The sequence below is a fragment of the Podarcis raffonei genome, chromosome 2, assembly GCF_027172205.1.
Source record: "Podarcis raffonei isolate rPodRaf1 chromosome 2, rPodRaf1.pri, whole genome shotgun sequence".
Classification (NCBI taxonomy): domain Eukaryota; kingdom Metazoa; phylum Chordata; class Lepidosauria; order Squamata; family Lacertidae; genus Podarcis; species Podarcis raffonei.
This window is the reverse complement of record NC_070603.1, coordinates 64,202,577-64,227,978: the sequence shown is the minus strand read 5'-3', so window position 1 is coordinate 64,227,978 and position 25,402 is coordinate 64,202,577. Positions and strand designations below refer to the sequence as shown.

The following is a 25,402-nucleotide window of genomic DNA, read 5'->3' as shown; positions in this document are numbered from 1 at the left end:
GAGCTGAGCCAAATAATTCTTAGCAAATAATGCTTGTAGTAATTTTGACCTGCTCTCCATACGGAACATCTCGCTGGTTTCTCCACTTGATTCTTAAAATCCCACAGCATTTGAGATGGTTTTTGAGAAGCTATCCAATATCTCCAAAATGGGCTTTGTTGAACGAAGTTCAAGGACCTTGACTAAGAAAGAATTAAGACTGGTGCTTCCAGCAATCCTGGTGCAACAGGCTTTAAGAACATTTGCTGCTGAAACAACTCGCATGGATACGGATCAGAATGCAATAAATCATTTTTTAAAAAACAGAGGGTGACCTATCCAACAAGCTGAAAGACTGATGGTGAGAGGAGATGGTTATGGAAGTGTTTGAAGCCTTCTCTTGCCCTCTGACATATAAAATGCAACCCGCTACTCTAAATGCACGTGTATTTCTTTCTGTAGCCTGCACTGGGCATTTCTATAAACACAAGAAATTTTGCTCTGAATGCTTTGAGTAGCCACACCTCTGATGTTGCAGGTGCAAACTAGTCCCAGCTCCCTGGTGTCCACTTACAGCACGAACATCTACAAGGATGGAGCCTTGGTGTGCATAGCTATATGGAGTCCCCAGGGGATGGGGCTAATTGACACATGTGACATGGAGGCTGTGGATGCTCTGGTCCCATCCCTGTACATTGGGAAAATGGGAGAGTAAGACTTGGATTGGGCTAAGTCTTCTTGTGAATCTGCTTCCTCTTCTGGAAAAGCAAACAGCTGCATTTCCTCCCACCGTACAAGGGGCTTGTCGTTTTTCAAAGAGTGTCAGTGTTCTGTGGAAATAGGGTTCGATTCAGTTCAGGGCTTACATAATTCACACTTTACGGAACAAGACAGAAACCAAAACACTGCCATCTTTCAAAATTCGCATTCTCTGAATTTTGCAGTGCAGTTCTCCAGCCAAGCAATGTGCACAAAACTACATATACTAGGATAAAGTGTGCACAGAAATGCACAGATTAGTGAATATAACATACAAAAATGTGTTTTATTAGGGAAAACCACACAAAAAACAGATTACATTAGGGAATATTGCATGCAAACATTCATATTAGGAGAAATGCGGGTGAAGGATTCTTAAGGGGGGAAATCACAAAGGGATGCAAAAATATGGCTAATTTAAGACTGGAAATATGAGAAACTGAAACTGTCCTTCTGTGTGTGGAGAGAGCACGACATTCCTTTCCAATACTAAAAGCCTGGAAGTTTCGCTGCCTTTATCTGTTACATATATCCCCACACGTCACTAAAGAATAACAAAGAAAATGTTCTTTTGGCCCCCATCTTCCCTGCCTTCTCTTTAACTTCGCTTCCTGGGACACTTGCAGTATTTTTTTAAGGTAACATTTTCATTCCACCTTTCTTTAAAATAAATAAATTAAAAAAACCTCAAGGTGGCCAGCAGCAAGTTAGAAAATGTTAGCTGGTGTGCAGGGTCCCTGCAACAAATGAAACTTTAAAAAAATGATAACACATGGAACAGGATCTAGGGATGGGTCCTGGATTAGGAATTAGAGCCCAGCCAATCACATTTCTAAAGAAACGTGCAGGATCAGACTGTCTTAAATGTTGACAGGCGGCACATCTTGCAGAAGCATTGGAACAGGTATGGCTTTAACACACCTGCAAACAAACGTGTCATACACATGGCAGATTCCCTGTCAAAAGGGTGTGTGTGTGGATGGATGGGTGGATGGATGGAGATAGAAACAGATGATAGAGATGGAGAGAGGGAGGGAGGGAGAGAGTGAAGAAGAGTTTGGATTTGATATCCCGCTTTATCACTACCCGAAGGAGTCTCAAAGCGGCTAACATTCTCCTTTCCCTTCCTCCCCCACAACAAACACTCTGTGAGGTCAGTGGGGCTGAGAGACTTCAAAGAAGTGTGACTAGCCCAAGGTCACCCAGCAGCTGCATGTGGAGGAGCAGGGAAGCGAACCCAGTTCACCAGATTACGAGTCTACCGCTCTTAACCACTACACCACACTGGCTCTCCCGTGTGGAGATAGATATAGAAATGATAGATAGATAGATAGATAGATAGATAGATAGATAGATAGATGTTAGATGATAGATAGATAGATAGATGATAGATAGATAGATAGATAGATAGATAGATAGATAGATAGATGATAGATAGATAGATAGATAGATGATAGATAGATAGATGATAGATAGATAGATAGATAGATAGATAGATAGATAGATAGATGATAGATAGATGATAGATAGATAAATAGATAGATGATAGATAGATAGATAGATGATAGATAGATAGATAGATAGATAGATAGATAGATAGATAGATAGATGATAGATAGATAGATGATAGATGATGATAGATAGATAGATGATAGATAGATAGATAGATGATAGATAGATATAGATAGATGTAGCAGCTATGGAAGTCACAGTACACAACATGTTTTCCATGATTAAAACTGGAAAATTTGGGTTCTCCCCATTAAAGCAAGAGTGGGGAACCTGTGGCTTCCAGATGATGTACGACAGCTTCTATCATACCTGGTTATTGACTCCACTCTGGGAAAGGTCTACTGATGGAAATCGGAGCCCAGCAACATCTGGAGGGCCATGGGTTGCTTATCCCTACAGGAAAGTGGCCAGAATGCAGAGGTGGAGAGAACTTCTGTGCGTTTAACCGTAATGCAAAAGATGGCACTTGGGAAGCTACAGGACCCGTGCGAAGGGGGGAGGAAAACATAACCTCTCCACCTTCAAATGAAGCACATCTCATTACTATGTCAGCCAAGTTTTTTCTCACGGTTTAAAAATACAAACCAAGCCCCTCTATTCTCACAGCCATCTCAAAACCGCAGAATAGAATTCGGGCAATACAAATATTTTCAGTACAAGGACATGAGGAGAAATTTGGCACTGGAACATGGAAGCTTTGATCAGCAGTGATGTAGAAAATTGCTCTCTAAATATCTGATGAAGTCCAGAAGAATTGGGGGGAGGGTGTGCTTATCAGGATTTGAAAACCATGACACTAATTAACGTTTCCCAGAATCTACAAGTAATGTTCAACTTATGTTGAGTTTCAGGGCATGAAGAGTTCAAATCTTTATGAAAAGCCAGGGACTTAAATCATCCCATTAAAAATCGGAATCAGCCAATCAATGGTTTTAGATTTTTAATGGAATGATTTATGGATTGACTAAGACTGCAATCTTTCGTGCACTTATATGTGAGTAAACTCCATTGAACTCAATGGGTCTTATGCCTTCCTGTTCTTAGGACTCTATGTTTGCTGGAGGGAAGGATTCTGTTTGCAGTTTGGCTGCTGGGAAAACATAACCAAAATAGAAGAAATTATGGGAAGATGCTTCAAGTCCCCTTCAACAAATGATTGACAGATTGTGCATTTTCACACTGTACACTGATTGCCTGGGGAGACCAACTTGGACGGCTGTGTTATTCCTGGCACAGTTGTCAATTGTAAGGGTGCCAATGGCACATTCGAAACCAAGTGAAGTGCCCTCTGGTGGACAGAAAGCACACAGATTCTTGCTAATGGCACAAGATTTTTCCAGAGGCCAATGTGGGAACATCATATTTCTGATGCTTCTTCCTTAGGATGCCAAGATCAGCTTCCCAGGCATACAATAACTGGACAATGGAATCTGGCTCAGACTTCAGCTGAACTCATTTCAGCTGAACCCTATTAAAAATTCCAACCAAAAATCAGTTTGAGGTTCTCAGGCCCTAGGAGTGATTTAACAACAACAATAATAAAAATCTACCACAAACTCCAGATTTTTCTGCTTCCCCGCTCCTATCACATTTGTATCCTAAGTCTGCTTTCCCCCCTAAAATGAGTTTTGACTTCTGTCCTGAAGTCCTGCCTTGGTAGCACCACAGGGGGGGAGGGAGGTGAGGATTTGCAGTTTTGCCTGCAGCCACCACTGCCCAGCCTGTTGCAGAAGTTTGCCCAGAGAAGAATGTGAACTGCAGGGGAGGAAAGATGAATTGGTGAGAACAAGCCTCCCCATGACCCCATCCCTCCTCCAGGAGTGTCCCCTCTTAACAGAGCAAAATTCCATCCTCCAGGAACTCTAGCTTCAAATTTCTATCCAATACTATGCTATAGTATACAGAAGAGGTGGGGAACCTCCAACTTGCCCTATCAGGTGTGTAAAGTCACAGCTGGGGCAAAAAGGAGGTTGCACCCTCAGAACCCTTTGAAAGGCACTTTGAAGCCCCAACTATCAGCTGATTGTTGGGGCTTCAAAGTGCAGCACAGGGGTCTCTGCAAGCATCAAGGATCAGCTGGTTGTTAGGGCTTGCCAAAGCTTCATCAATCAAGTGGAATCGGCTGCAATACTTTATCATAATCTCTCTCTATCAGCTGCAACACTTTATCATAATCTTCTCTCTCTCTCTCTCTCTCTCTCTCTCTCTCTCTCTCTCTCTCTCACACACACACACACACACACACACACACACACACACCAAACATATGTTGCCAACAAATGTTCCTAAAGTAATGTTATGAGTTGTGAGTGACAGATTCCCCTAAATTCCTGGGATTGGTAGGTGCTAGAACTTAATCGATGCCTGGAGTATTAAAATTGGCTGCCAGACACTGGATGTGGCAAAGCGTTAAAATAACAGGCCATACCAACTTCCTGTGTGCAGGAAATGACCTGGGAGATCAGCCATTAACCAAAAACATAGGGAAGGTAATAGGCCATCAGGAAAGCCAGAGAGAGGGGACTCTGTGGCAGATGGAACTTGGGACAGGCCCCTCCCTCAGCTCTGAGTTAGTTTGAAGACAAGATCAGAATTTTAGAGTTGATGGGCTTTTGGCAGTGATGTTGCAGGCAGCAAGCTGAGAAGAGGGTCAGAGCCACATGTTTGATTTCTGTTTGAATCCAAGGTTGCAGCTATGGGAGAAGCAAGACCCTTTTGGGGTATCAATGCTGCAAGCCCCAACATCTTCTTCTTCTTCTTTGGTGATCACTCGTAGCTGAGTAGGGTTGTCTTCCAAGAACACGGTCTTAGCAGTGAGTCTGTAAGTGACTGTGGAGGCCAATTCTGGATCCACACGTCCTTTCACAGTGGGGACATTGGTTTCCAGGCGGGAGTTGTTCACGGTGAGGGTTTGCCAAGTGTGCCTTCCTCTTAACACATTTCTCCCTTGCGTCCTGAGTTTGAGTGTCTTCAAAGTCCATGACACCTTTGGTAAAGGCTGTTCTCCAATTGGAGAGCTCACAGGCCAGTGTTTCCCAGCTGTCATGTTTATGCCACATTTTTTTAGATTTGCCATGAGAGAGTCTTTAAACCTCTTTTGTGTAAATAAACGGTATATCACAAGGAAACCATAGTCTTTGCTGTGCCTCAAAAGGAAACATAGACCTCTGGTAAGTGCCTAGAAGCTCTAGATTCTTGCATCGCTCGGAGAGTGGGGTGGCGTGCAACAATAGTCTTTTGAAATGATAGACTAAGATGTCGCTATGCCTCATACTTGGAGTATCTTAAAGAATCTTGCAACTGGGTCACATAGAAGGACATGTGGTCCAGTCCAGTTCCCCCCCTCCCGCACCAAACTGCTCCCCAACATCTGAGGGCAAGACTAGGCATTCCTGTGTAAATAATCAACCCATGGAAAGTATGATGTGATGATTGCTAATTCCTCGGAGATGTTTTTGAAGTCATTTTGGGAACTGTAGAAAAATAACCAAAAAAGACATTTTGTCAGAAGAGTAAGCCACACATCTGACATACAGAACTGGCAAAGTCCCATGTGTCGGACTCGTTTCTTGTTTGCCATTGCAAAAGGCCACTTGACACATTCATGGACACCACTCAGTTATCCGGCATTTTGTGACTTGCAGCAGACAATGTGAACTGCCTCCACTGAGGTTTCCCATGTAGGGAGCTACAGTTTTTTGATGCATAACATTTACATACTGGTTTATCTGAGGTTTGATACTTGGTATGGGTATTTTTACTTAGGTTCATAGTTTATAGGATTGGGGTTGGGTGTCCTCACAGGCCCCCTCCAAACCTCTAGGATTCTAGATCCTAAAAGTGCCAAACTGGAGATTGTTTTAGGATATGGTCACTATTTTGCAGGTGGGATAAATGCACATGTCAGAAAAATAGTTTTGCATAATGAAAGTGGGTTAAACAATTGTTGTCTTAGCTCAAAAAACCCATTATTAAAAAAAACCTATTTAGGAAAGAGGCTGTAAAATGTATTGAAAAGTTTCAGATGAACAATTAATCAGAAGATGTATTAACAACCCACTAGCAAAGTGGGATGAATACTCCTTGTCATCTAAACCCTCTACAAACAAGTTGGGATGCATGCTTAACCTTCACATATGCTTTATGCAAGCAAATCAGGATGCTCAGTAAACAGGCTGTTGGAGTCATTAACAGAATAGTCAAGTATGTTTCCTTTGCTAGGGAGATTGCTCACCACCCACTGGACTCTTTTGCAAGGAGAACTTTTGGAATCAGGGCTTCATCTCCTCCCTCACAGCAACGGCCCATGCAAACCAGTGTCTGCATAAAGGCAAGCAGCTTGTAGCTGCAGCTGAAATCTGTGAGTTGCTTCAGACTAAGTCACACCCAGAGCACAATCACTGTAATCAATGGACACGAGTAATGTGAAATCCATTTATTTCAGTGGCTATATTCTGAGTATAGGTAAAGGTAAAGTAAAGGTAAAGGATCCCTGGACGATTAAGTACAGTCAAAGGCAACTCATCTCACTTTCAGGCCGAGGGAGCTGGCGTTTGTCCACAGACAGCTTTCCAGCTCTTGTGGCCAGCGTGACTAAACTGCTTCTGGCGCAACAGGTCACCATACAGAAACCAAAGCGCACAGAAACACCATTTACCTTCCCGATGCAGCAGTACCTATTTATCTACTTGCATTAGTTTGCTTTTGAACTGCTGGGTTGGCAGAAGCTGGGACAGATCAACAGGAGCTCAACCCGTTGCACAGATCTGAACCACTGACCTTCCAATCGGCAAGTCCAAGGCTCAGTGGTTTAGACCACAGCGCCACCCGCGTCCCTACATTCTGAATATAGTTTTATACAGCCCACTATAAGGCAAGGTCAGTGCTGGGTATTTCTTTGGCACTTTGAAGGGGTCCCCAATCCCCAAAATATGATAGGGAACAGTGTTTTGGGGTGTGATTTGAGCACAAGTGGCAGTTCATCACTTAAAACTGCATATTTGTAAATAAAAGCAAATCTTTGAGAATGCCATAAGCCTTGTGTGGTCCTTTTAAAAATGAAGTGAAGCTGCATACATACAGGAATCCTTGGAATTTTTCACCTCTCAGATCATTGGTGCAAGCATAATGACGTTTTAGTTGTTGCCCATCATCTACTCAGTCCCCAGGAGGGGAAAAAAATCACTTGTTTGAATGTCTGACATGGCCAAGATGTACAGAGACACAGAAACCCTGTTTGCTGATTTCTCTTCCCACACCTCCGAAGTATGATTTCCATTTTTCACTTCAGAGCTTAAATGTGCCAATCTCAAAATTGGGTTTCCAATTTTCAGTACTAAAACATTCTAATTTCACAGACTATTAGCCAGTGGTGCCATGTTCTGAATTCTAAATGAGAGATCATAATGAAAAATGAGAGAGATCAATGGCAGCCTTAAGTTGTTGCAGTCCTACTCTCCAGAGTGTGTGAAGTGCATAAGAAAAAAACAATTAAGAGACACTGGATCGTGGCAATTATGCTATGATATAACTTACATTATATTTCACAGAGCTAAATTTTGTGATAAAGCACTGCTTTTATAGGTGATGTCACATTTTAGAAAATAAACTGAAATCAGGGAGCAAAGTTAGCCTCATGAGTAATTCTCTAGTTGCACTTTAAATGTATATTATTCTTCTGATGCAAATGCACCCTAATAATTAAAAAAACACCAAGCTGGGATAAAACCAACTTTAAAAGCTTTAATTCTGCTGCCACCTTCAATTTACTTCACACAAACAAATCACCAGTGTGTTGGGAGACTGTGAAGACTCCCTTTGCACACAGGATCCACACACTGGGAAGAAGCACTTGCATAGAATCAAGAGTGACATTGGGATCAGTAATCAGGGCATCAGTAATCAGGGATGAATGAGAGCAAGCTGGAGAAGGAAGAGAAATATTGGATGTACTCTGGTCATCTCTGGACATTGATTCGAAAAGCACAGGAGATGATCAGGAGATGCTTCTTCAAGCTACCAATTGCAGACTTGTTTTAAACTCAATCAAACAGAATCTTGCCTCGTTTCATTGGGCAGAAGAGAGCCAGTGTGATGTAGTGGTTAAGAGCGGTAGACTCGTAATCTGAGGAACCGGGTTCGCGTCCCAACTCTTCGACATGCAGCTGCTGGGTGACCTTGGGCTAGTCACACTTCTTTGAAGTCTCTCAGCCCCACTCACCTCAGAGAGTGCTTTTTGTGGGGGAGGAAGGGAAAGGAGAATGTTAGCAGTTTTGAGACTCCTTCGGGTAGTGATAAAGTGGGATATCAAATCCAAACTCCTCTTCTTCAGAAGAAGAAAAACATATAGTCATGCATTGAAACATCATGTTCATGAGTAGTTTAAAAGGCAGCAACTATGCTGTCTGGGTAAACAGAACCTCAAAGAACACACAGATGCTCAGATGATGGTGTGTTTCCAAAAACTTCAGATTGACGCTCAAGTGTCAACATTCCCAAGTCCTCCCAAGCTATCCCAGTCTGGGAATCTAGGACTTCAAGAGCCCAGGTGTTGGGATTTTGTTTTATATAGACGTTTCATTCACTGGGATGACTAGTTTACAACCATTGATGTCATTTCCAGTTTCATATTGATTGGCAAGCCAGACAGATGGGTGTTATAGTCTGTTAACTATTAAGTCTGGGCTTAAAAGGTTTGTCCTGAAGAGGACACAGTAGTTGAGGAGAGAGATGGGAGGAGTTGGAGGAAAAATGACTGGGTGTTATGAATAATAAAGATCTCATTAGAAATCAGTCAAATCTATTTCTTATGGATAACGGGGAAGATATAAAAATGAGTTTTTATGATTCTTATTTTTATTTCACTCTCAGTAAACCAACACCTGCAGTGCACCAGGAAGTCATCATTCAGATTCAAACAAATAGACACATTGGTTTCCCTGTCACACTACACGGGTTGGTTTACTCAACCATTCTAAGATTGCATTATCGCCAACTCCTGCAGTTGTGAAAAGGACTGTGCTTATTTTTCATGAATTGAAGTCCCAATTGCATTACCACTAGAAGTATAATATAATAATTTATTATTTATACCCACTCTGGGCGGCTCCCAATCAAATATTAGAAACACAATACAGCATTCAACATTAAAAGCTTCCCTAAATGGTATTAATTGCCATTTAAATTCCCAAATTTTACATGTTTTCCTTTTTACAACATTTATATACACACCACAAATGAGTATTGCACTTCATGCATCTGATGAAGTAGAATCCAGTATACAGAAACTAATGCAAGAAGTACTTAAGTGTATTTATCCCAAACACATGAGATGGTACACGCTCAGTGGACTGCACTCCTCTTCAGAGTGCAGGTGGGAAGAGGGTTAAAATGATAAAATGCTGTCCCATACAAAACAAACAAACAAACAAACAAAAAACCCAACCCAAAAAGTAATATAAGGAGAAGGTTCCCAGTTTAGTTTTCTTCTTGAGAAGCTAGGTTACCATGTATCTAAATTTTCCTTCCTTCAAAATGGGCAATATCCCATCACATGAGCTCCCAACTTGCAGTCAGGTTCAATCCAGATACAGTACAGCTCTTAACCACACTGTCTGTGGGAACAAGGCCTCAGAGCAGGGAGGAGGTTAGGATTAGCCACAGCCAATATGGCCAGTGGTCAAGAATGATGGGACTTGTAGTTCAACAACATCAGGACCAAGGGATTGCACAGGTTGTCCATTCCGGCAACAGTGTGTTATCTTGAGATGGCTTTAGGACAGCCCATAAAAATACGGTGTCTAAAGCATTTCTGTAAATTGATCAGCAAAAGAAACCTACATTCTGAGAGACGAAAACCAATATATTTTCAGAATCTGAGAACTGTTTGCCTGAAAACAGTCCTCTCACAAAACAGTGCATCAAAAGTTGATGGTAAACATATCATTAAGGCATAATAAAGGAGAACTAGACAGTTTTGAGTTTATTTTTCTTCATTAGAACCATATTTCTTATCAAGATCTCATATTCAGAAATCATCATACCATTATTATTTTTGTTGTTATTATTATGTTATACACAAAATTTCCAGGGCTATTTACAAAAAGAAAAACACAGTGACAATTAAAATCCAGGTAAAACAAATCGGAACATACAATACTCTGTGCAACATCTCACCAAGTTTCCGGTTAAAAAAGCAACCCAGTTCATTGTGTGGCTACCCAGTCCTCACCCACAGAGGCTTAAATAACTAAAATTAGTAATCTGCTGAAGTTAGATATTAGGAGACGTATACAAACAATCCAAAAACATTCCAAACAAAGTCATTGTTGAATACTTATAAAGTAAAAAACAGAATTTATTGAATAATATATCCAGTAAAGAACATGATTCAGGTACAGCACCATTATACACACATACCCAACTGAGCATTTCCATTTGATATGCACAGTAGCAGCAAACAAAATATTTGCTTGCAACAGACAAATTTAGGCACAAATAAATACATAATGAATGACTCCATATACACACACACAAACACACACACCCCTTTGCCCATCTTCAAAGCTACCTCTTCTTTCACAACCATTTTGTGGATAATCCTATATATTTCCTTCTGCTTGGTCATTTTTGAGAAACACCAACATATTCCCCAATTTAACTTGCCCTAAAAACTGGTTTGTTTGAACCTGCCCTATATTATATATATAAAAAATATGAGACAACATAGGAAGGTCCTTCAAAGGAGCACAGACATTCCCATATTCTCCTCTAGGCAAACCCAGAATAACCTCATGGGATTTCAAAGTAATCCCAGAGGCTGGATCTGCACAGGCAACAAGGCTCTCCCATAGGCTTCTATAAGGAGGCAGATAAATGTTGTGCTTCAATCTGGCAACCATGTTGTCTGTGTCATTGTGCAGATCAAAAGGTTACCAGTTTGGAGCTTCTGCTGTGAGTTTATGAAGGTCACAGCCAGCATTTCTCCTCCCATAGAAATTTAATGGAAGACCTGAGTTGCGTTTGGATCTTGTAGGCATCTTTCCCACAACTCTGATCACCATGGTAGTATTAAAACAACAATAAAAAATAAATGAAGCATACATTTGGTTTGAGACTGAAATGCCCTTTCTATCCTTTTTCAAAGTCAACACAGAAATAACAATACAGATGACTTTCATGGAGAGAGTATGTGAAAGGTCATATTATTGTCTCAACTAGACCAAGAGACTATTTTGAAACTTCACCAGATATCAACTGTCCATAAACTGAGACATGGAAACCCTTCTCTGGATTTAATCACAAGGTGCTGGAAATGTTTAACAGGGCAAAAATATTCAGTTCAGTGCCTCTGGGAAATCTCCTATTGTCTGCATTCTGTACAAAACACAACTAGGCCTCGGTTCACCTGCATGGTACTTTGAACAGCAAGTAAAATGGGTACTTCATAAACCATAGATCTCCAAAGACCACCATAATAGTAACAGTAACAAGGCTGCACAGATAAGAGCATTTGCCACCACCCAATCAATGCATGTTATATTTAGCAGTAATCCAGATATCAATCTGTGGTGTCCCCCCACAATCTCCAGTTAAAGATTCATGGCTGTTAAAGCAGTTTATTTATCTAGGAGTCAGGTAGAACCATTATTCCCACTGAAAGGAGCACTTCAACTAATATTTAAATAGACTAGAAATTATTATGGAACCATTACAGTAACAGATTAAGACAGATTAAAATGTTTCTAAATGCAGTGGAATTGAATGTTTAATTCAATTGAATGTTTAATTCAATGCTGGACATTATGGGAGTGATGAAAGTCAAGGAGGACACCTCATAATACGAAGAGAAAGGAAGAGGGCAGCATTCTGACCCAGAGAATGCAAAAACCATCTTCTTCCAGCAGGCTATTTTTAAGAGGACATGCAAAATAGTTTAAATGGCACTCAACTGAGAAGCTGGATGAGCTCCAGGACTAAACGAAGGCAGCTCAGGTTTTCGGATGATTGCTTCATCGCCCCTTTAAAGTTCCCTTGTTCTGTTTACCCTACAACAAACAGCTGCTAGTCTTTAGACACTAATCGGACACTAAAATTTAAGATACAACATTGGAAGTGAAAGTCCCTACGAGTTGTAAGCCTAATGATTCTAGTAAACTAATACGAAACAATCAGAAACAGTCTTCAAGGAATGGACTGCCTAAATGCCAGCTCATAAAAAAGGAGTCCCTACTGTGAAATTACTGCTTAAAGCCATTTTAATTTTATCTCTTGTAATTTTTACTTAAAGCTGTGTGAGTGTTCTGTAAAATATAATCTAAAAATATTGTGCCCTAATTTCTACCTACCGACACTGTGGGGTTCTGCACTGTTAAGTGCCCACACTGAGGTTCTGGATCCAGTGGGCAAAACGTAAGTAATTTGAATTAATGTCTCAGCATTAAGTAACAAGACATTACAGTGGTACCTTGGTTTACGAACTTAATCCGTTCCAGAAGTCCGTTCTTAAACCGAAACTGTTCTGAAACTGAGGCGCGCTTTCCCTAAGAAGGCCTCCCACTGCCAGTGCCCTTCCACCGTTCAGCTTCCGTTCTTAGACCGAGGCAAAGTTCACAAACCGGGACACTACTTCCGCTTTTGCAAAGTTCATAAACCAAATAGTTCGTAAACAAGACTGTTCTTAAACCAAGGTACCACCGTAAAGCGAATCTGTCCGGTTTTTAATGCTATCTCAGAAACTTATTTTATGAACAGTAAAGTACAATGTCTGAAGTGTAATCTCTGGCACTCATGAAATCTCCCACTTCTAACCCCCTGGCCTGAAATTTGGGGTTTTGTAGTTCTGTAAAGGCAGCCATATTGCTTAGCTGCTCTAAGTTTCTAGCTGCCATGCGCATCATATCTTTCTTTCTTTAGCTGAGAAACTAACAGTACAATTCTGCACAAATTTACCCACAAGCAAATCCCATTAAACTCAACAGGGCTTACACCCAGAGAAATAAATACAGCAATCTTCGGAAGCCTTGACGAAACAAGACAGAAGTGCAAGACACTGCAACGTACGCTGTACGTATGTGCAAGGACTTTAGCAGTTATATTACATACTCAATAAATTAATGCCGTAACAAACAATTAAAATATACTTCTGAGCAATTTTTTAAAAAAAGGAAGTTGGTCTGCTTCCACTATAAAGTTTAAAATGGGCTTTGTTAAAATAGTAAGTGTACAATACCATGCAACATACACTGAAAGTTAAGTTGAACTCAGTAAGAGTCACTTCTGAGTAGACATATTTAGGACTGCACTCCAAGTTATGGTTAGCTAATGTGCAAAAACTGAATTTTAGACAAAATAACTTCATCAAATCAAGCTGGCACATTAAGTTTTGCATTTTTAAAAAATCCCAGACCAGTTATAAAAAAAGCAATGTGACCGTAAAACCGGTATCAACAGAAGAGGAAATAATATAATAGAAGAGAAAAAATGCAAGGTTTTTTTAAAAAAGACTTTTCATGTACATATTCAACACCTTTATTTTTTTGGTGGGGGGGCTTTGATTGGTTAATTTTTCAGGGCCTTTTAACATAGGACATTTTACTCAGCAGGGGTAGTAAAAAATGTACACATGTGAAGACCGCACAGATGACAATAAACAAAAGTCATGTTCAACAGCAAGCTCCAACAGTGTGCATAGGAGTCACAAGAGGGGCAGTCAAAGTCATCCCACATCTCTCTCTCTAGATGGGTGTTTGTTTTTCTCTCTCATGTAAAATGGCTCTCGTTTGTAGGCAAAGTTAGATTCCATTGAATTATGACCCAATACATGGGCACAGCATCAACAGTTTTGATTTCTATACATTTTGTATGGTCACTGCTTCCTTTTCTTCAAAACCTATGTTTAGTAACTGCTCGTTGCAACTTCCATTGCAAAACAGGAGAGGATGGCTTATATCCTACAGTTGACTATGTCCTGCCGTGAATTATAATCAATATTACCTACCTCTTTGAAATTATTACCGTATCCTATGCCCAATTCATACATGCACCTTTCTCCCAGTATTCTTGAAACCGCAGAGTTTCAAGTATACCCTGCCATGGAGTACTGCTGAGAAGCAACAGAAACTGGCATCTTTTGCATGCAGCCCAATTAGAGTGGTTCAAGTACTGTGCACTGTATTTTATTGTGCATGAGTCTACCTACAACTCCGTCGTTCCTGCTGATATGAACCCAAAGGTGAAGAAGGGGTCAGGGCAGAAAGCAAGAAGGGAACATAACCAACAGGCTCTTCAATCTGTGCAGTCCACTTTAAAAAAACTGCTAACAGACTTCTGCTGGTTTCTCTCCTGTTCTGTGCTTGCTGCCACTTCCAAGTTATACGTCATTTCCCCAAAAATGCAGATACACATTTGAAGCTCAATGCAATCAGTAAGCTGTCAGACAGAAGCATTTCAGAACAGCAGCAAAGAGATTCAAGGGTTTTTGTTTGTTTCAATCAATCCCATCATACTTCTGTCATGGAATCCAAGGTGACATTCAAGTGGTTTCCAGGCGGCCTCCCATCCAGGCACCGACCAGACCTGACCCTGCTTAGCGTCAGCAAAGTGGTGGCATCTTGTGCCTCCAGCCCATACATTTGGTCTTGGGTTCTCTTCCCAAGGAATGGTAACATGATGTTTAAAGGGCTTTGTCGCCCTTTTGACAGTATTGGAATTATTAATTCTCTAGATTCCAGAGGAGACTGTACAAACCAAGATCCCTGCAGACCATTCAGCATCATTCTATCAGAGAGACTAGCACTGGTGCAGACAACAGTATTCCACTCTTATCAAAGACTAATAACTGTGCTGTGAAGGTTCTTAAATCAACCACCCCTGACTTGTGCATAAAGAAGCATAGACGCAGATCGGAGTCCTGCCTTTTCCACTGTCCGCTTGCATTTAAATCAGCAAAATAAATACGGTTGGGAAGCAAAGAAGTGGCAACAAGTCACTGCAGTTGCTACAATGGAAACCAGGATCCAGCCAGGCTGACGAAATATTCTATAGCAAAGAAAAACAGAAAGGTGTGCACAGGTTTAGTGTGTCATTTATAAGGCACGGGTGGCGTTGACGGCGGTGGGAGTTGGTACGATGAGTTCAAAGAGAGACTCATAGGTTCCCACCACAAACCCAGCAAAACCAATGAAACTGATCAGGATATCTTTGGCAATGGCCAAGGGGTGCATGCCGTCGGAGTAGTAGGTGGCAATGTGCAGAAGGGGCGGGATGATCAGGGCCAGGGCACTGCTGCTGATGGAGCCCACCAGAGAGATGACAATGCCCAGTCGAGGAATCAGGATTGCTAGCAGACCTGAGACACAAAGAAACAAGAGGAAAGAAAAACTTGGTTAGGAATGCATCTGATTGAAAACATTTATTGTTAGCCAAAATAGATGCCAAAACAGGTTGCCATCAACTTTAAATGTATAAGAGAAAACAGAGCACTGTGGCTGATTTTTTAAAAAACTGTGGATTTATCCAGCACTGTAGAGCACAGGAGCCAACTCCTAGGGGCCAAGGTCTCTTTTGCCCCCCCCAAAAAAAATATTTGAGGGGCCTGCCTCCCTAAATTGGCATTACCATTCAAATGGTGTGCCACATCATGTTTTCAATTATGTGGGCAGGGCTTACTTGCCCCCTCCCCAATTTTTTATTCAAGTTGGCACCCTTGCTGTAGAGGGAGGCTATAGTGGAAGAGATCAAAACTCAGCAGCAGAATGTTTCGCATGCGTAAGATCCTGGGTTTAATCCTCAACATCTCCTAATTAAAACTATCTCAAGTAGCAAGTAATGCAAAACATTCCTTCCTGAGACCTTGAAGACCTGCTGCCACTCTGGGGCACACAACAGGGCACACCCCAGAGGCCACTGGGTCCCAACTCTAGTAGGGCACATGACGAAAGCTATAGTCCAATAACGCTGGCTACGCCTGGAACAGACAGTATTCGGCTAGATGGGCAAATGGTCCAATTCAGTGAACAACAGCTACAAAATTTCCAAAGAACCAGTCTAGAGGTTCCTTCTAGCAGCAGAGATGGTACAGTGGTGGGAAAGAGGCTGGGCAATTTGGAAATTCAATCCCCAGATCTATCATGCCACTGAACTTTAGAAATACAGTGGTACCGCTGGTTACGAACTTAATTCTTTCCAGATGTCTGTTCTGAAACCATTCTTAACCTGAGGTACCACTTTAGCTAATGGGGCCTCCCGCTGCCACCGCACGATTTCTGTTCTCATCCTGAGGTAAAGTTCTTAACCTGAGGTACTACTTCCGGGTTAGCAGAGTCCGTAACCTGAAGTGTTTGTAATCAGAGGTACCACTGTACATTCCATATATTAGACTCTTAAGTTTACTCAGGAGTACTACAGAAATCCATGGTCCACTTGGAAAGAGAACCATATGATGCTATTCCACACTGCTACCATTACTTTAGATGTTGGAGACCATCACAACTTTTATCCATGGATAGGGTAAAGGTCACATTTCAAATAAATGAGCTTTGGATTGAAGCACAAGTTTGCTTGCTTCAGTTTAGCTCATTTGGGAGCAGCATAGCATCTGCGTTCTTTGAGGAAGTTTTGAGTCTAGGTTGAAAGGACCCACACACCAACAACCTCCCCTTCTATTATCCATAGATGAACAGGGATGTTGTTTCAGATGCACAGCACAGCAAACCCCAAGACTTCCCTGCCAGAGCTAGAAATTCCCAAAGACTGAGCAATGGCTGGGTGAGTGGACCTCCAGAGACTTGTAAGAGCAGCTGCTTCATACTCAAGGGGGATACATGCCTGGGAAGGACATGGCTAGAGACTAACAGGGCCTTTTCCCACTAAAGAACCACCAATGAAGTCACCAATGAAGTTCCCCAGCTCCAACCAGCCCCCTGGGTCTCAGTCCCAGCCAGCTGCTCATACCACTCCATCCTAACTTCAGAGGCTAGGCTCATAACCCCTAAATAAAACCCTTGCAGCCTTAACATCTGGAACTCCCAATCACAGGTCTCTGGGGGCAACTCATCCCCTTCTGTTTGAAAAAGCCACTTGAGGATCTTAAGGTATTACTTGTGCTACTGGCTTCTGGCCAATAAGGTATGAACAAGCAGCACATCTCATTCTATCTCGCCCTCAGCACAAGAATTTGAGCAGGTAATATTGTAAGGGAGTTTGAGCAGGTAATATTGTAAGGGAGTGACAGTCTTTGGAATTTATTCATGTAGGATTCTGACATACAGTGGTACCTCGGGTTACAGACACTTCAGGCTACAGACTCTGCTAACCCAGAAATAGTACCTCGGGTTAAGAACTTTGCTTCAGGGATGAGAACAGAAATTGTGCTCCGACGGCACGGCAGCAGCAGGAGGCCCCATTAGCTAAAGTGGTGCTTCGGGTTAAGAACGGACCTCCAGAATGAATTAAGTACGTAACCAGAGGTACCACTGTATTCTATAGCTTCATTTATCTACTATTACATATGCATCCTGCCTTTCTTCCAAGAAACTCAAGCGGCCACACACCATTCTCCTCTTTCCCACTTTATCCTCACAACAAACCTATGAGGTAGGTTAGGCTGAGAAGCTATGACTTCTCTTTTAAAAATGCGACAAGCAGTTCATTTGCGCCTGAAGACCAACAATACTGGACTTCAGGTAGAAGAAGAAGAAGAAGAAGAAGAAGAAGAAGAAGAAGAAGAAGAAGAAGAAGAAGAAGAAGAAGAAGAAGAAATTGTATTGAAGGAAATGAGAAATCAAAAAAGAGCAACTAGGCACTCAGGTTAGAAGAAAACAGATATTGAGCTAAACATAAGCCAGACCATTTTTATATTGGGGAATTTGATAAAATGATACACAAATTTGCTTGCTCCAGCAAAGGCAAAGCTTATCAAAAACATGTATATCATTAGCTTCCATAAACCTCTGCCATCTTGCTCTCGCCTCTCTCTTCTTCTCTCAGCAGTAACAGTTTTGGAGGAATGTAAAAGCCTGTCTAGAGAGAGACAACCCTGCTTGAAAAATCTAAGATAAAACAAGTCCCATCCTGACAAATGTTTAAATGGGCTCATCTGTTCTCTGCTGCTTTTATGGATTGAATCTAATTGGACTGTGGAACAGTGGGGCTGTTTTTCTGTTTTATGATAATGCCAGGCTGATTGTGATTTATGCTCCGACCGTTGCTTTTCAGGATCTTGGGCCTCTTAATAAGCTTTAAGCAGTGTTTTTGTATTGCATATTTGTTGTTCTTTTGTTTGTGTGCTATGCTACTCCTTTTGCGAGGACACACTCCTTAAAATAAAATAAAAACGCCTGTAAACAAGTCTATTAAATAATACAGGAGTGGGGGAAGCTGTGGCCCTCCAGCTGTTGTTGGGCTACAACTCTCATCAGCCCCAGCCAGCATGACCAAGTGCCACAAACAAGGAGCATATGATGCAGATAATTTGTTCTTTTGGGCTTGCGGTATATTAGCAGGAGGCCTGTGTGGTGCATGCTGACCCACAGCAAAAATGCATTTAACACTAAACCGAAATCCCTGGCTTATTAATTTCTTCGCTGCTCCTCTGTTGTATCCTATGCATGAGGTGTAATACAAGCCAGGGCACAGCATGTTGTAAACTTAGCCACAGTTTGCGGGTTTGCATGTTATGGGAAGCTATGGGTAATGGTCTCAAAACAAGCACAGGCATGAAGCCATGGTTGAAAGTTGGCCAAAACAACACACAGTACACAATGTTAATTGTCCAGATGTTGCATCCAGAAATGAAGCCCTGACACTGATGCTCTGAAGGCAAATTGCGTCAGAGAATTAAGACAGAGGTAAGCCTTTAAGTGGGATGCTGGTGGCGCTATGGTCTAAACCACTGAGCCTCTTGGGCTTGCCGATCAGAAGGTCAGCAGTTCAAATCCCCGCGACGGGGTGAGCTCAGTCCCAGCTCCTGCCAACCTAGCAGTTGGAAAGAACATCAAAGTGTGAGTAGATAAATAGGTACTGCTCCGGTGGGAAGGTAAACAGCGTTTCCGTGCGCTGCTCTGGTTTCACCAGAAGCGGCTTAGTCAAGCTGGCCACAGGACCTGGAAAAATTGTCTATGGACAAACATCGGCTCCCTCGGCCAGTAAAGTGAGATGAGCGCCGCAACCCCAGAGTCGTTCGCGACTGGACTTAACTGTCAGGGGTCCTTTACCTTTTTTTAAGCCTTTAAGTAACATTAGCACATTCCTGTTTACCCGTGCATTTGAATACTGAAAGTTTCTGTGCATGGCAACCTTGAAAATATCTCTGTGAATATACATAATTGTCTTTACTATGCTTTTAATAGCATTGTTTTAACACATGAGTTTGCCACCCTGGCCTTCTTTAGGGGGGTATAAATTTAATTCATAAAGTAATATGAGCCCAGCCAGATGGGCATATTATATTATTATTATTATTATTATTATTATTATTATTATTAAGTTGTAACCTGGGGGTGATTCTGCTGCCTGATGCTTCTGTGGTATTTTAAGGCATAGACAACTCCTGCTAAAATGAAGCAGTAAAAGAGGAGAATTCTCCATAATAAAGCTGGCTTTTGTTGGCAAAGAAAGTAGGGCACTTCAAAGAGAAGAATCACCATGACCAGAGAGAAGGAGGAATTGGTTTATTTCCTGAAAAAATCCGGTGTGTTTTCAAAGTAGGATGTTGCTTTTCCAGTTTTTATAGGCTTCATATTATCAGTGAGAATTACGCTCTCAATAAGCCTGGGGGACTAGGACAAATCAAATTGAGAGAGGGAGGCAAGCAACAATGCAGTATTTTAAAATGAAAAACTCAGCTGCTTTATGGGTGACACGGGCGTGGGGTATTGGGGTGGGGTGAGAACTTATTTGTACTGCAAAGCAAGACAATGAATGCTTTGTTTAGATGAGGGATGGGGAGCCTGTGGCTCTCATTAGATGTCACTGAGTTCCAACTCCCATAATATCCCCATTAGCCATCCTGGTAAGCGTTGATGAGAAGTAGTGCCCAGCAACCTCTGCTGTGCCACGGATTCCCCATGACTGACAAGGGAGAAGCTTCCAAGGGATGCAGCAGCTCCAGCTTCACTGTGAAACTGAGGAAAGTGAATGAAGCTATTTCACAGTGACGGAGTTCGATTTTAAAGAAGCAAGCAAACAAGACATGGCCCTTATCTAACCCAAACAGCTAGGATGTGCCTGAACAAGCTGCTGAGGCTTTGAGTTTGGGAATCACATTTTGCTGTTTATGTGTCCCTTGGCAAAGGGAAGCTAACTTGTCCAGATTACACAACATTGTCCCGAAGGAGCCAATTCGCAATTCAGTAGCAATGGATTTAAGCTTATGCAAAGACAGATCCCATTTATGTATTTATTTGCTGTGTTTACAGACTGTCCTCCAGCCTTAGGGAAGCTTACAACAGCAAATCAAAAATGCATACATTCTATGTTTAGTGTATGCAAGGACCCCTGTCAGCAAATGCATCTGAAGTCTCAAGCTCCCATGTGTCAACTTGACCATATATGTATGCATGACTTGAAAGACGTCAATGACCATTCACCATGACAATTAGATGGGCGTTCCATGTCCAGACCCAGAGAACCTCTGAGTGTAGTCTGCTGGAGGCAAAACAGAAGAGTAGGGCTGCTATCCTACTTGTGAGTTTTTCAGAAGCTTAGGGTTAGCCACTAGTAGAAGAGATCATGGATGAAGTTACATAATTTTGAACACTGGATTTAATGGCCTGGGGCGATATATCACTTCACCTACAGTGGTACCTCGGGTTAAGAACTTAATTCGTTCTGGAGGTCCGTTCTGAACCTGAAACTGTTCTTAACCTGAGGTCCCACTTTAGCTAATGGGGCCTCCCGCTGCCACTGCACCGCCACCAAACGATTTCTGTTCTCATCCTGAAGCAAAGTTCTTAACCCGAGGTACTATTTCTAGGTTAGTGGAGTCTGTAACCTGAAGCGTCTGTAACCTGAGGTACTACTGTACTTCAACACGTGGCAAGCCAACTCTGCTCTGTTTGGGGGCCCTCTTCCTCATTCAGCTGAGTGGAGTTTTGGTCTTCTACTCTAAAGTCCTACCCTACCAGATCCGCAGCTGGGCATTGACCAAAGCCCAGTGTTCTAAGGGATGCCTTACAATCATAGTGCCAGAACACAAACGCAACAGAAGGTGCCTTTCCCCCACAATTATTCAGTGGTAGCTATTTGACGGGGACGGGGGTTGAGGGCAAGCAACTTCCATTGAACTCTGCTGCCTTGGGGCCAGAGCACAATATTGTCTGGCCGTTTCTCAACATTATCCACACATGTATCTACCAAAGAAACGTCCAGGTAAAAAACAAAAACAACGTGTGAACTCATTTTGAAGATAATCTTTTTTCATTTTATATGAACACAGTGCAGTGTGTGTGGTGTGACATCAAAGAGACAACCTGACCTGGAAACACCTGAGGAGAAACTTTGACAATTGCCTTCCCCACCCACAGCACACCTCTCAGATTTTGCCTTACAAAGCAAAAGCTTGTTTTGACTTAAGGAAGCAGGTTTTGAGGAGGACTGAGATGTGGGCTCCCCATTTTTAATGATTAAGGGCCTAACTTTTTAAAGAAGCGTGCACAGGAGGGTCAAGCTGAACAAACAGCTTTTGAAGGTGCCCTCCAAAGGGGAGAGTCTATGGCTATGGGTTGAGAGGAGGAAGATGCTGATCGCAAGGGGAAATAAGCGGAAGCAGATTCATGTTCTCCCTTTCATCTCTACCTTCCCTCCATCCTCTCAAGACACAGCCCCCACCCAGGAGTGCTCAGCAGGACCAGCGGATTAGCTGCCTGTCCAAACACAGCGTCATGAGCCCCTTTATGACTCAGCCAATTGTCTCATCTCACAGCAAACAGGATTTTAAACGCCCACTTAAAAAAAATAAAAACAGATAGGCAGCAAAACTAAATTACCCAGCTGCAGCTCTTCAGCCCTCAGGAGACAACGGTTATGCTTTCCATAGATATCAATTCAAAGGGCTTTTAAACTAGACCTCTCTTTCCTTTTGCTTAGCACTTCAAAACCCAAAATTACATCCTCTCTTCAGACACCCAAGCAGTGACGCAGACATGCTTTGAGGCCAGGAGATCATTTCAATTAATATTCATTCAACCCACTTAATTGCTTTTATCCTTGCTGAGAGCCCAATAAACTTTTACTTCCTTGCCTCTGACGAACAAGGATATCTTCTAGAATGGAAACGTCCTTGCCCTGAGCACCTTTCCAGCACAGGTCTACTTCTTCCCCATCACCACATCTGGGGGAACCACTTGCAGCCACATGCCATCAGCCACCTAAAGCCATTGCCTTAAATCTTTGCTCTTCACTTTTGTTTGGCTCTGGATTCGCCGAAGCCCATCTTTCTCAGTTACATGAACCTCCACCCACCATCCTGTTGGCTTTCCAACCAAGGCTGACAAAAATGTATGAAGAGACTTGCTGGATCAGGCCAATGGCCCACCTAGTCCAGTATCCTGCTCTCTCAGTGTCCAACCAGATGCATACAAGAAGCTCAAAAACAGGACGTAAGCCCAAAAGCACTCCATCCACTTGTGGTATTCAGGGGCACAGCAGTGTTCCACTGTAATAGGAGTGACTGACAGGAGTGACTACACGTTTCCTTGAGTTTAATTTGGTGGGAATTTGCTCTCAGGTAAGTGAGGACTATAGGCAAAGAGATTACTTTCTAAATCAGAGGATTCTATTTCAGAATTGTGTCTCCAGTCCCCCTGGCAAAACCAAGTGTGAACAAAAAAATAAGTCATGCAAACCAGAGCTACATTTAGGAGATTTTCTCCTTTTTTGTTAGAAATAGAGGGTCCATGGTAGGAGAAGACCCTAGGGTCTCTGGACTAGAATGCTGAGCCCAATTATCTGTACCACTCTTGTCATCATCCTGCCACCAACACAACTCAGGACAAAACTTGAATTGCAGCCTACCCACTACTCAAGTCTGGTCTTACATTCTTAGCAGGTGGTTATCTCTCAAGTTATTATTATTATTAATTTCATTTTTGTACCGCTTTAGGCAATGGGTATCTTACCAGATCTGTTCCATCAATGCAAAAAATGATTTTCAACCTCCCTCTAGTTTGGGCCAGAAACTGCTCTTGTTTTTTTACAGCTCTACACGGTGATGGGGACTAAGAAGCATTTTCTTAAAGAGAATGGTTTAACTTTTCATGAAGTCAAACCTTGCATATGATGCGAAGTCTACACCAGCAGAACGTATGTGTGCAGTTTTCTTCACATACAGCAAGCAACAATTGTACAAGCACTCCCGTTGTACAGCACATACAGGTTTCTAGCATGCCAAGCTGTTAAAAACCCATCTCCCCGGTTGAATACAATGGTATTCGGGGGGGTCAATTTCGTCCAGGGGGTCCGGCACACTTCCTCCGCGCAGCTCTGCTCTTCCCCCCTGGAACCTTTGACTCCAGCAGAGTAAACACAGCAGAAGCAGAAGCAGGAACGTTCTGTCGTGTGGTAATAACTCAGGCTTGAAACACAGCAATCTCCATATCTTTAAAGTCTTTATTGCTGTACAAATCAACACATCGTAAATCTTCCCGGTGAGACGCAACTCATGTTGCTCCTTTCTCCATGGAGCTTAACACGCAGACTGAAAGCACACGGAGAAACCACGCCCCTTCCGTGTTCTCTGCCCGCCCTCAGAATGTGAGGCGTCATCACTCAGAACTCTTAACCCTGTAAGTTCTGAGCCCCCTCAACAAATGGTACCTCAGGTTACATACGCTACAGGTTACATACGCTTCAGGTTACAGACTCCGCTAACCCAGAAATAGTACCTCGGGTTAAGAACTTTGCTTCAGGATGAGAACAGAAATCGTGCTCCGGCAGTGCGGAAGCAGCAAGAGGCCCCATTAGCTAAAGTGGTGCTTCTGGTTAAGAACAGTTTCAGGTTAAGAACGGACCTCTGGAACGAATTAAGTACTTAACCCGAGGTACCACTGTAGTCTTATAAAATACAACTGTCCACATTCTAAGATTACACTTAATTCAAAGAGGAGTTTAAAAAGAAAGCAAGGCAAGTAGTTTTAACACCCCTTTTTGCTAACCACATCTTTTCTGCGGCTCAGTTTCAAAGGAGCAACAGTAAGCCATTCGAGAATAAACATGGAAAGGAAGGAATTAATATAGCTGAAAAATAAACTTGGAGATGGGATAAATCTTTATGAAGACAGCTATACTTAAACATTTTTAAATGTAAGTGCATTGTAAGGGGCAAAAACATGAACTCCTGAACTTGCAGTATGAATGCAAAAAGTGCTGAGAGGACTGAAGCCTCACTGCTATAGCCATCTGTGCCACAGGAGGAGAGCAATCTGATAAATAAACTGATGGCAGGATCTGCAGAATCGGCTTCAGGATATCAGTGCTGTTCTTATACTTCCTGTTCAACACCACAACACCAAATCAAGAAGTGTGGAGACATGGCATGGGTGTCAGTGCTAACATCCTCCTCAAAAGGAATTTTGTTTTGGTGAAATTTATTTTCATTGGGTTAGATAGTTTCATTGTAATATATAATACAATACCTATGCCTGCAAACCAGCTGCTTCGTTAGATCAAAAATGAAATCTCTTTGAGCACTCTATGCAATCTGTGATGTAATGGCAGCTTCAGTTACAGCACAAATGCTCAAACTCTTGCACATCTGTGATCTTCAATGGTGCTGTGAAGCACCCTTGGACTGATGCATCAGTTTCTGTTGCAGAATTTTGCTTCTGATTCTAATTGTGCCCATTAGAATAAAACAGCATTTATTGGATTAGTCTAGACCAGGGATGTCCAACTCCCAAGAGACTGCGATCTACTCACAGAATAAAAAACTGGCAATGATCTACCCATGGGGGGGTGCAGGTCAAAGTTGTTGGGCTTTTTTTAGGGAGCCAAGTCTGAATTGTCAACCATTTTTAGGGGTGCAGGTCAAGGTTGTTGAGCATTTTTTAGGGGGGGGACAGCAAATACTTCTGCCACTTTTAGGGGAGGGGCCTGCGACATAAATCAATAAACAATAAGTCATCCCGCCAGTGGAAACTCTGTCTTCCGTTCTTGA

The 25,402-nt window shown here is 42.2% G+C and overlaps 1 protein-coding gene across 3 annotated transcripts in view; it reads right to left on the bottom strand.

Annotated features, from left to right (window-relative positions):
* Positions 1 to 13,682: 13,682 nt before the first annotated feature.
* Positions 13,683 to 25,402, bottom strand: part of LOC128407976 (proton-coupled amino acid transporter 1-like) — a 40,731-nt gene continuing 29,011 nt past the window's right edge. For all 3 annotated transcript variants that reach the window (XM_053377051.1, XM_053377053.1, XM_053377052.1), the window contains exon 11: positions 13,683 to 15,598. In XM_053377051.1, the coding sequence (XP_053233026.1) occupies positions 15,336 to 15,598 (263 nt within the window). In that variant the 3' untranslated portion in view covers positions 13,683 to 15,335. The remainder of the gene's footprint in view (positions 15,599 to 25,402) is intronic.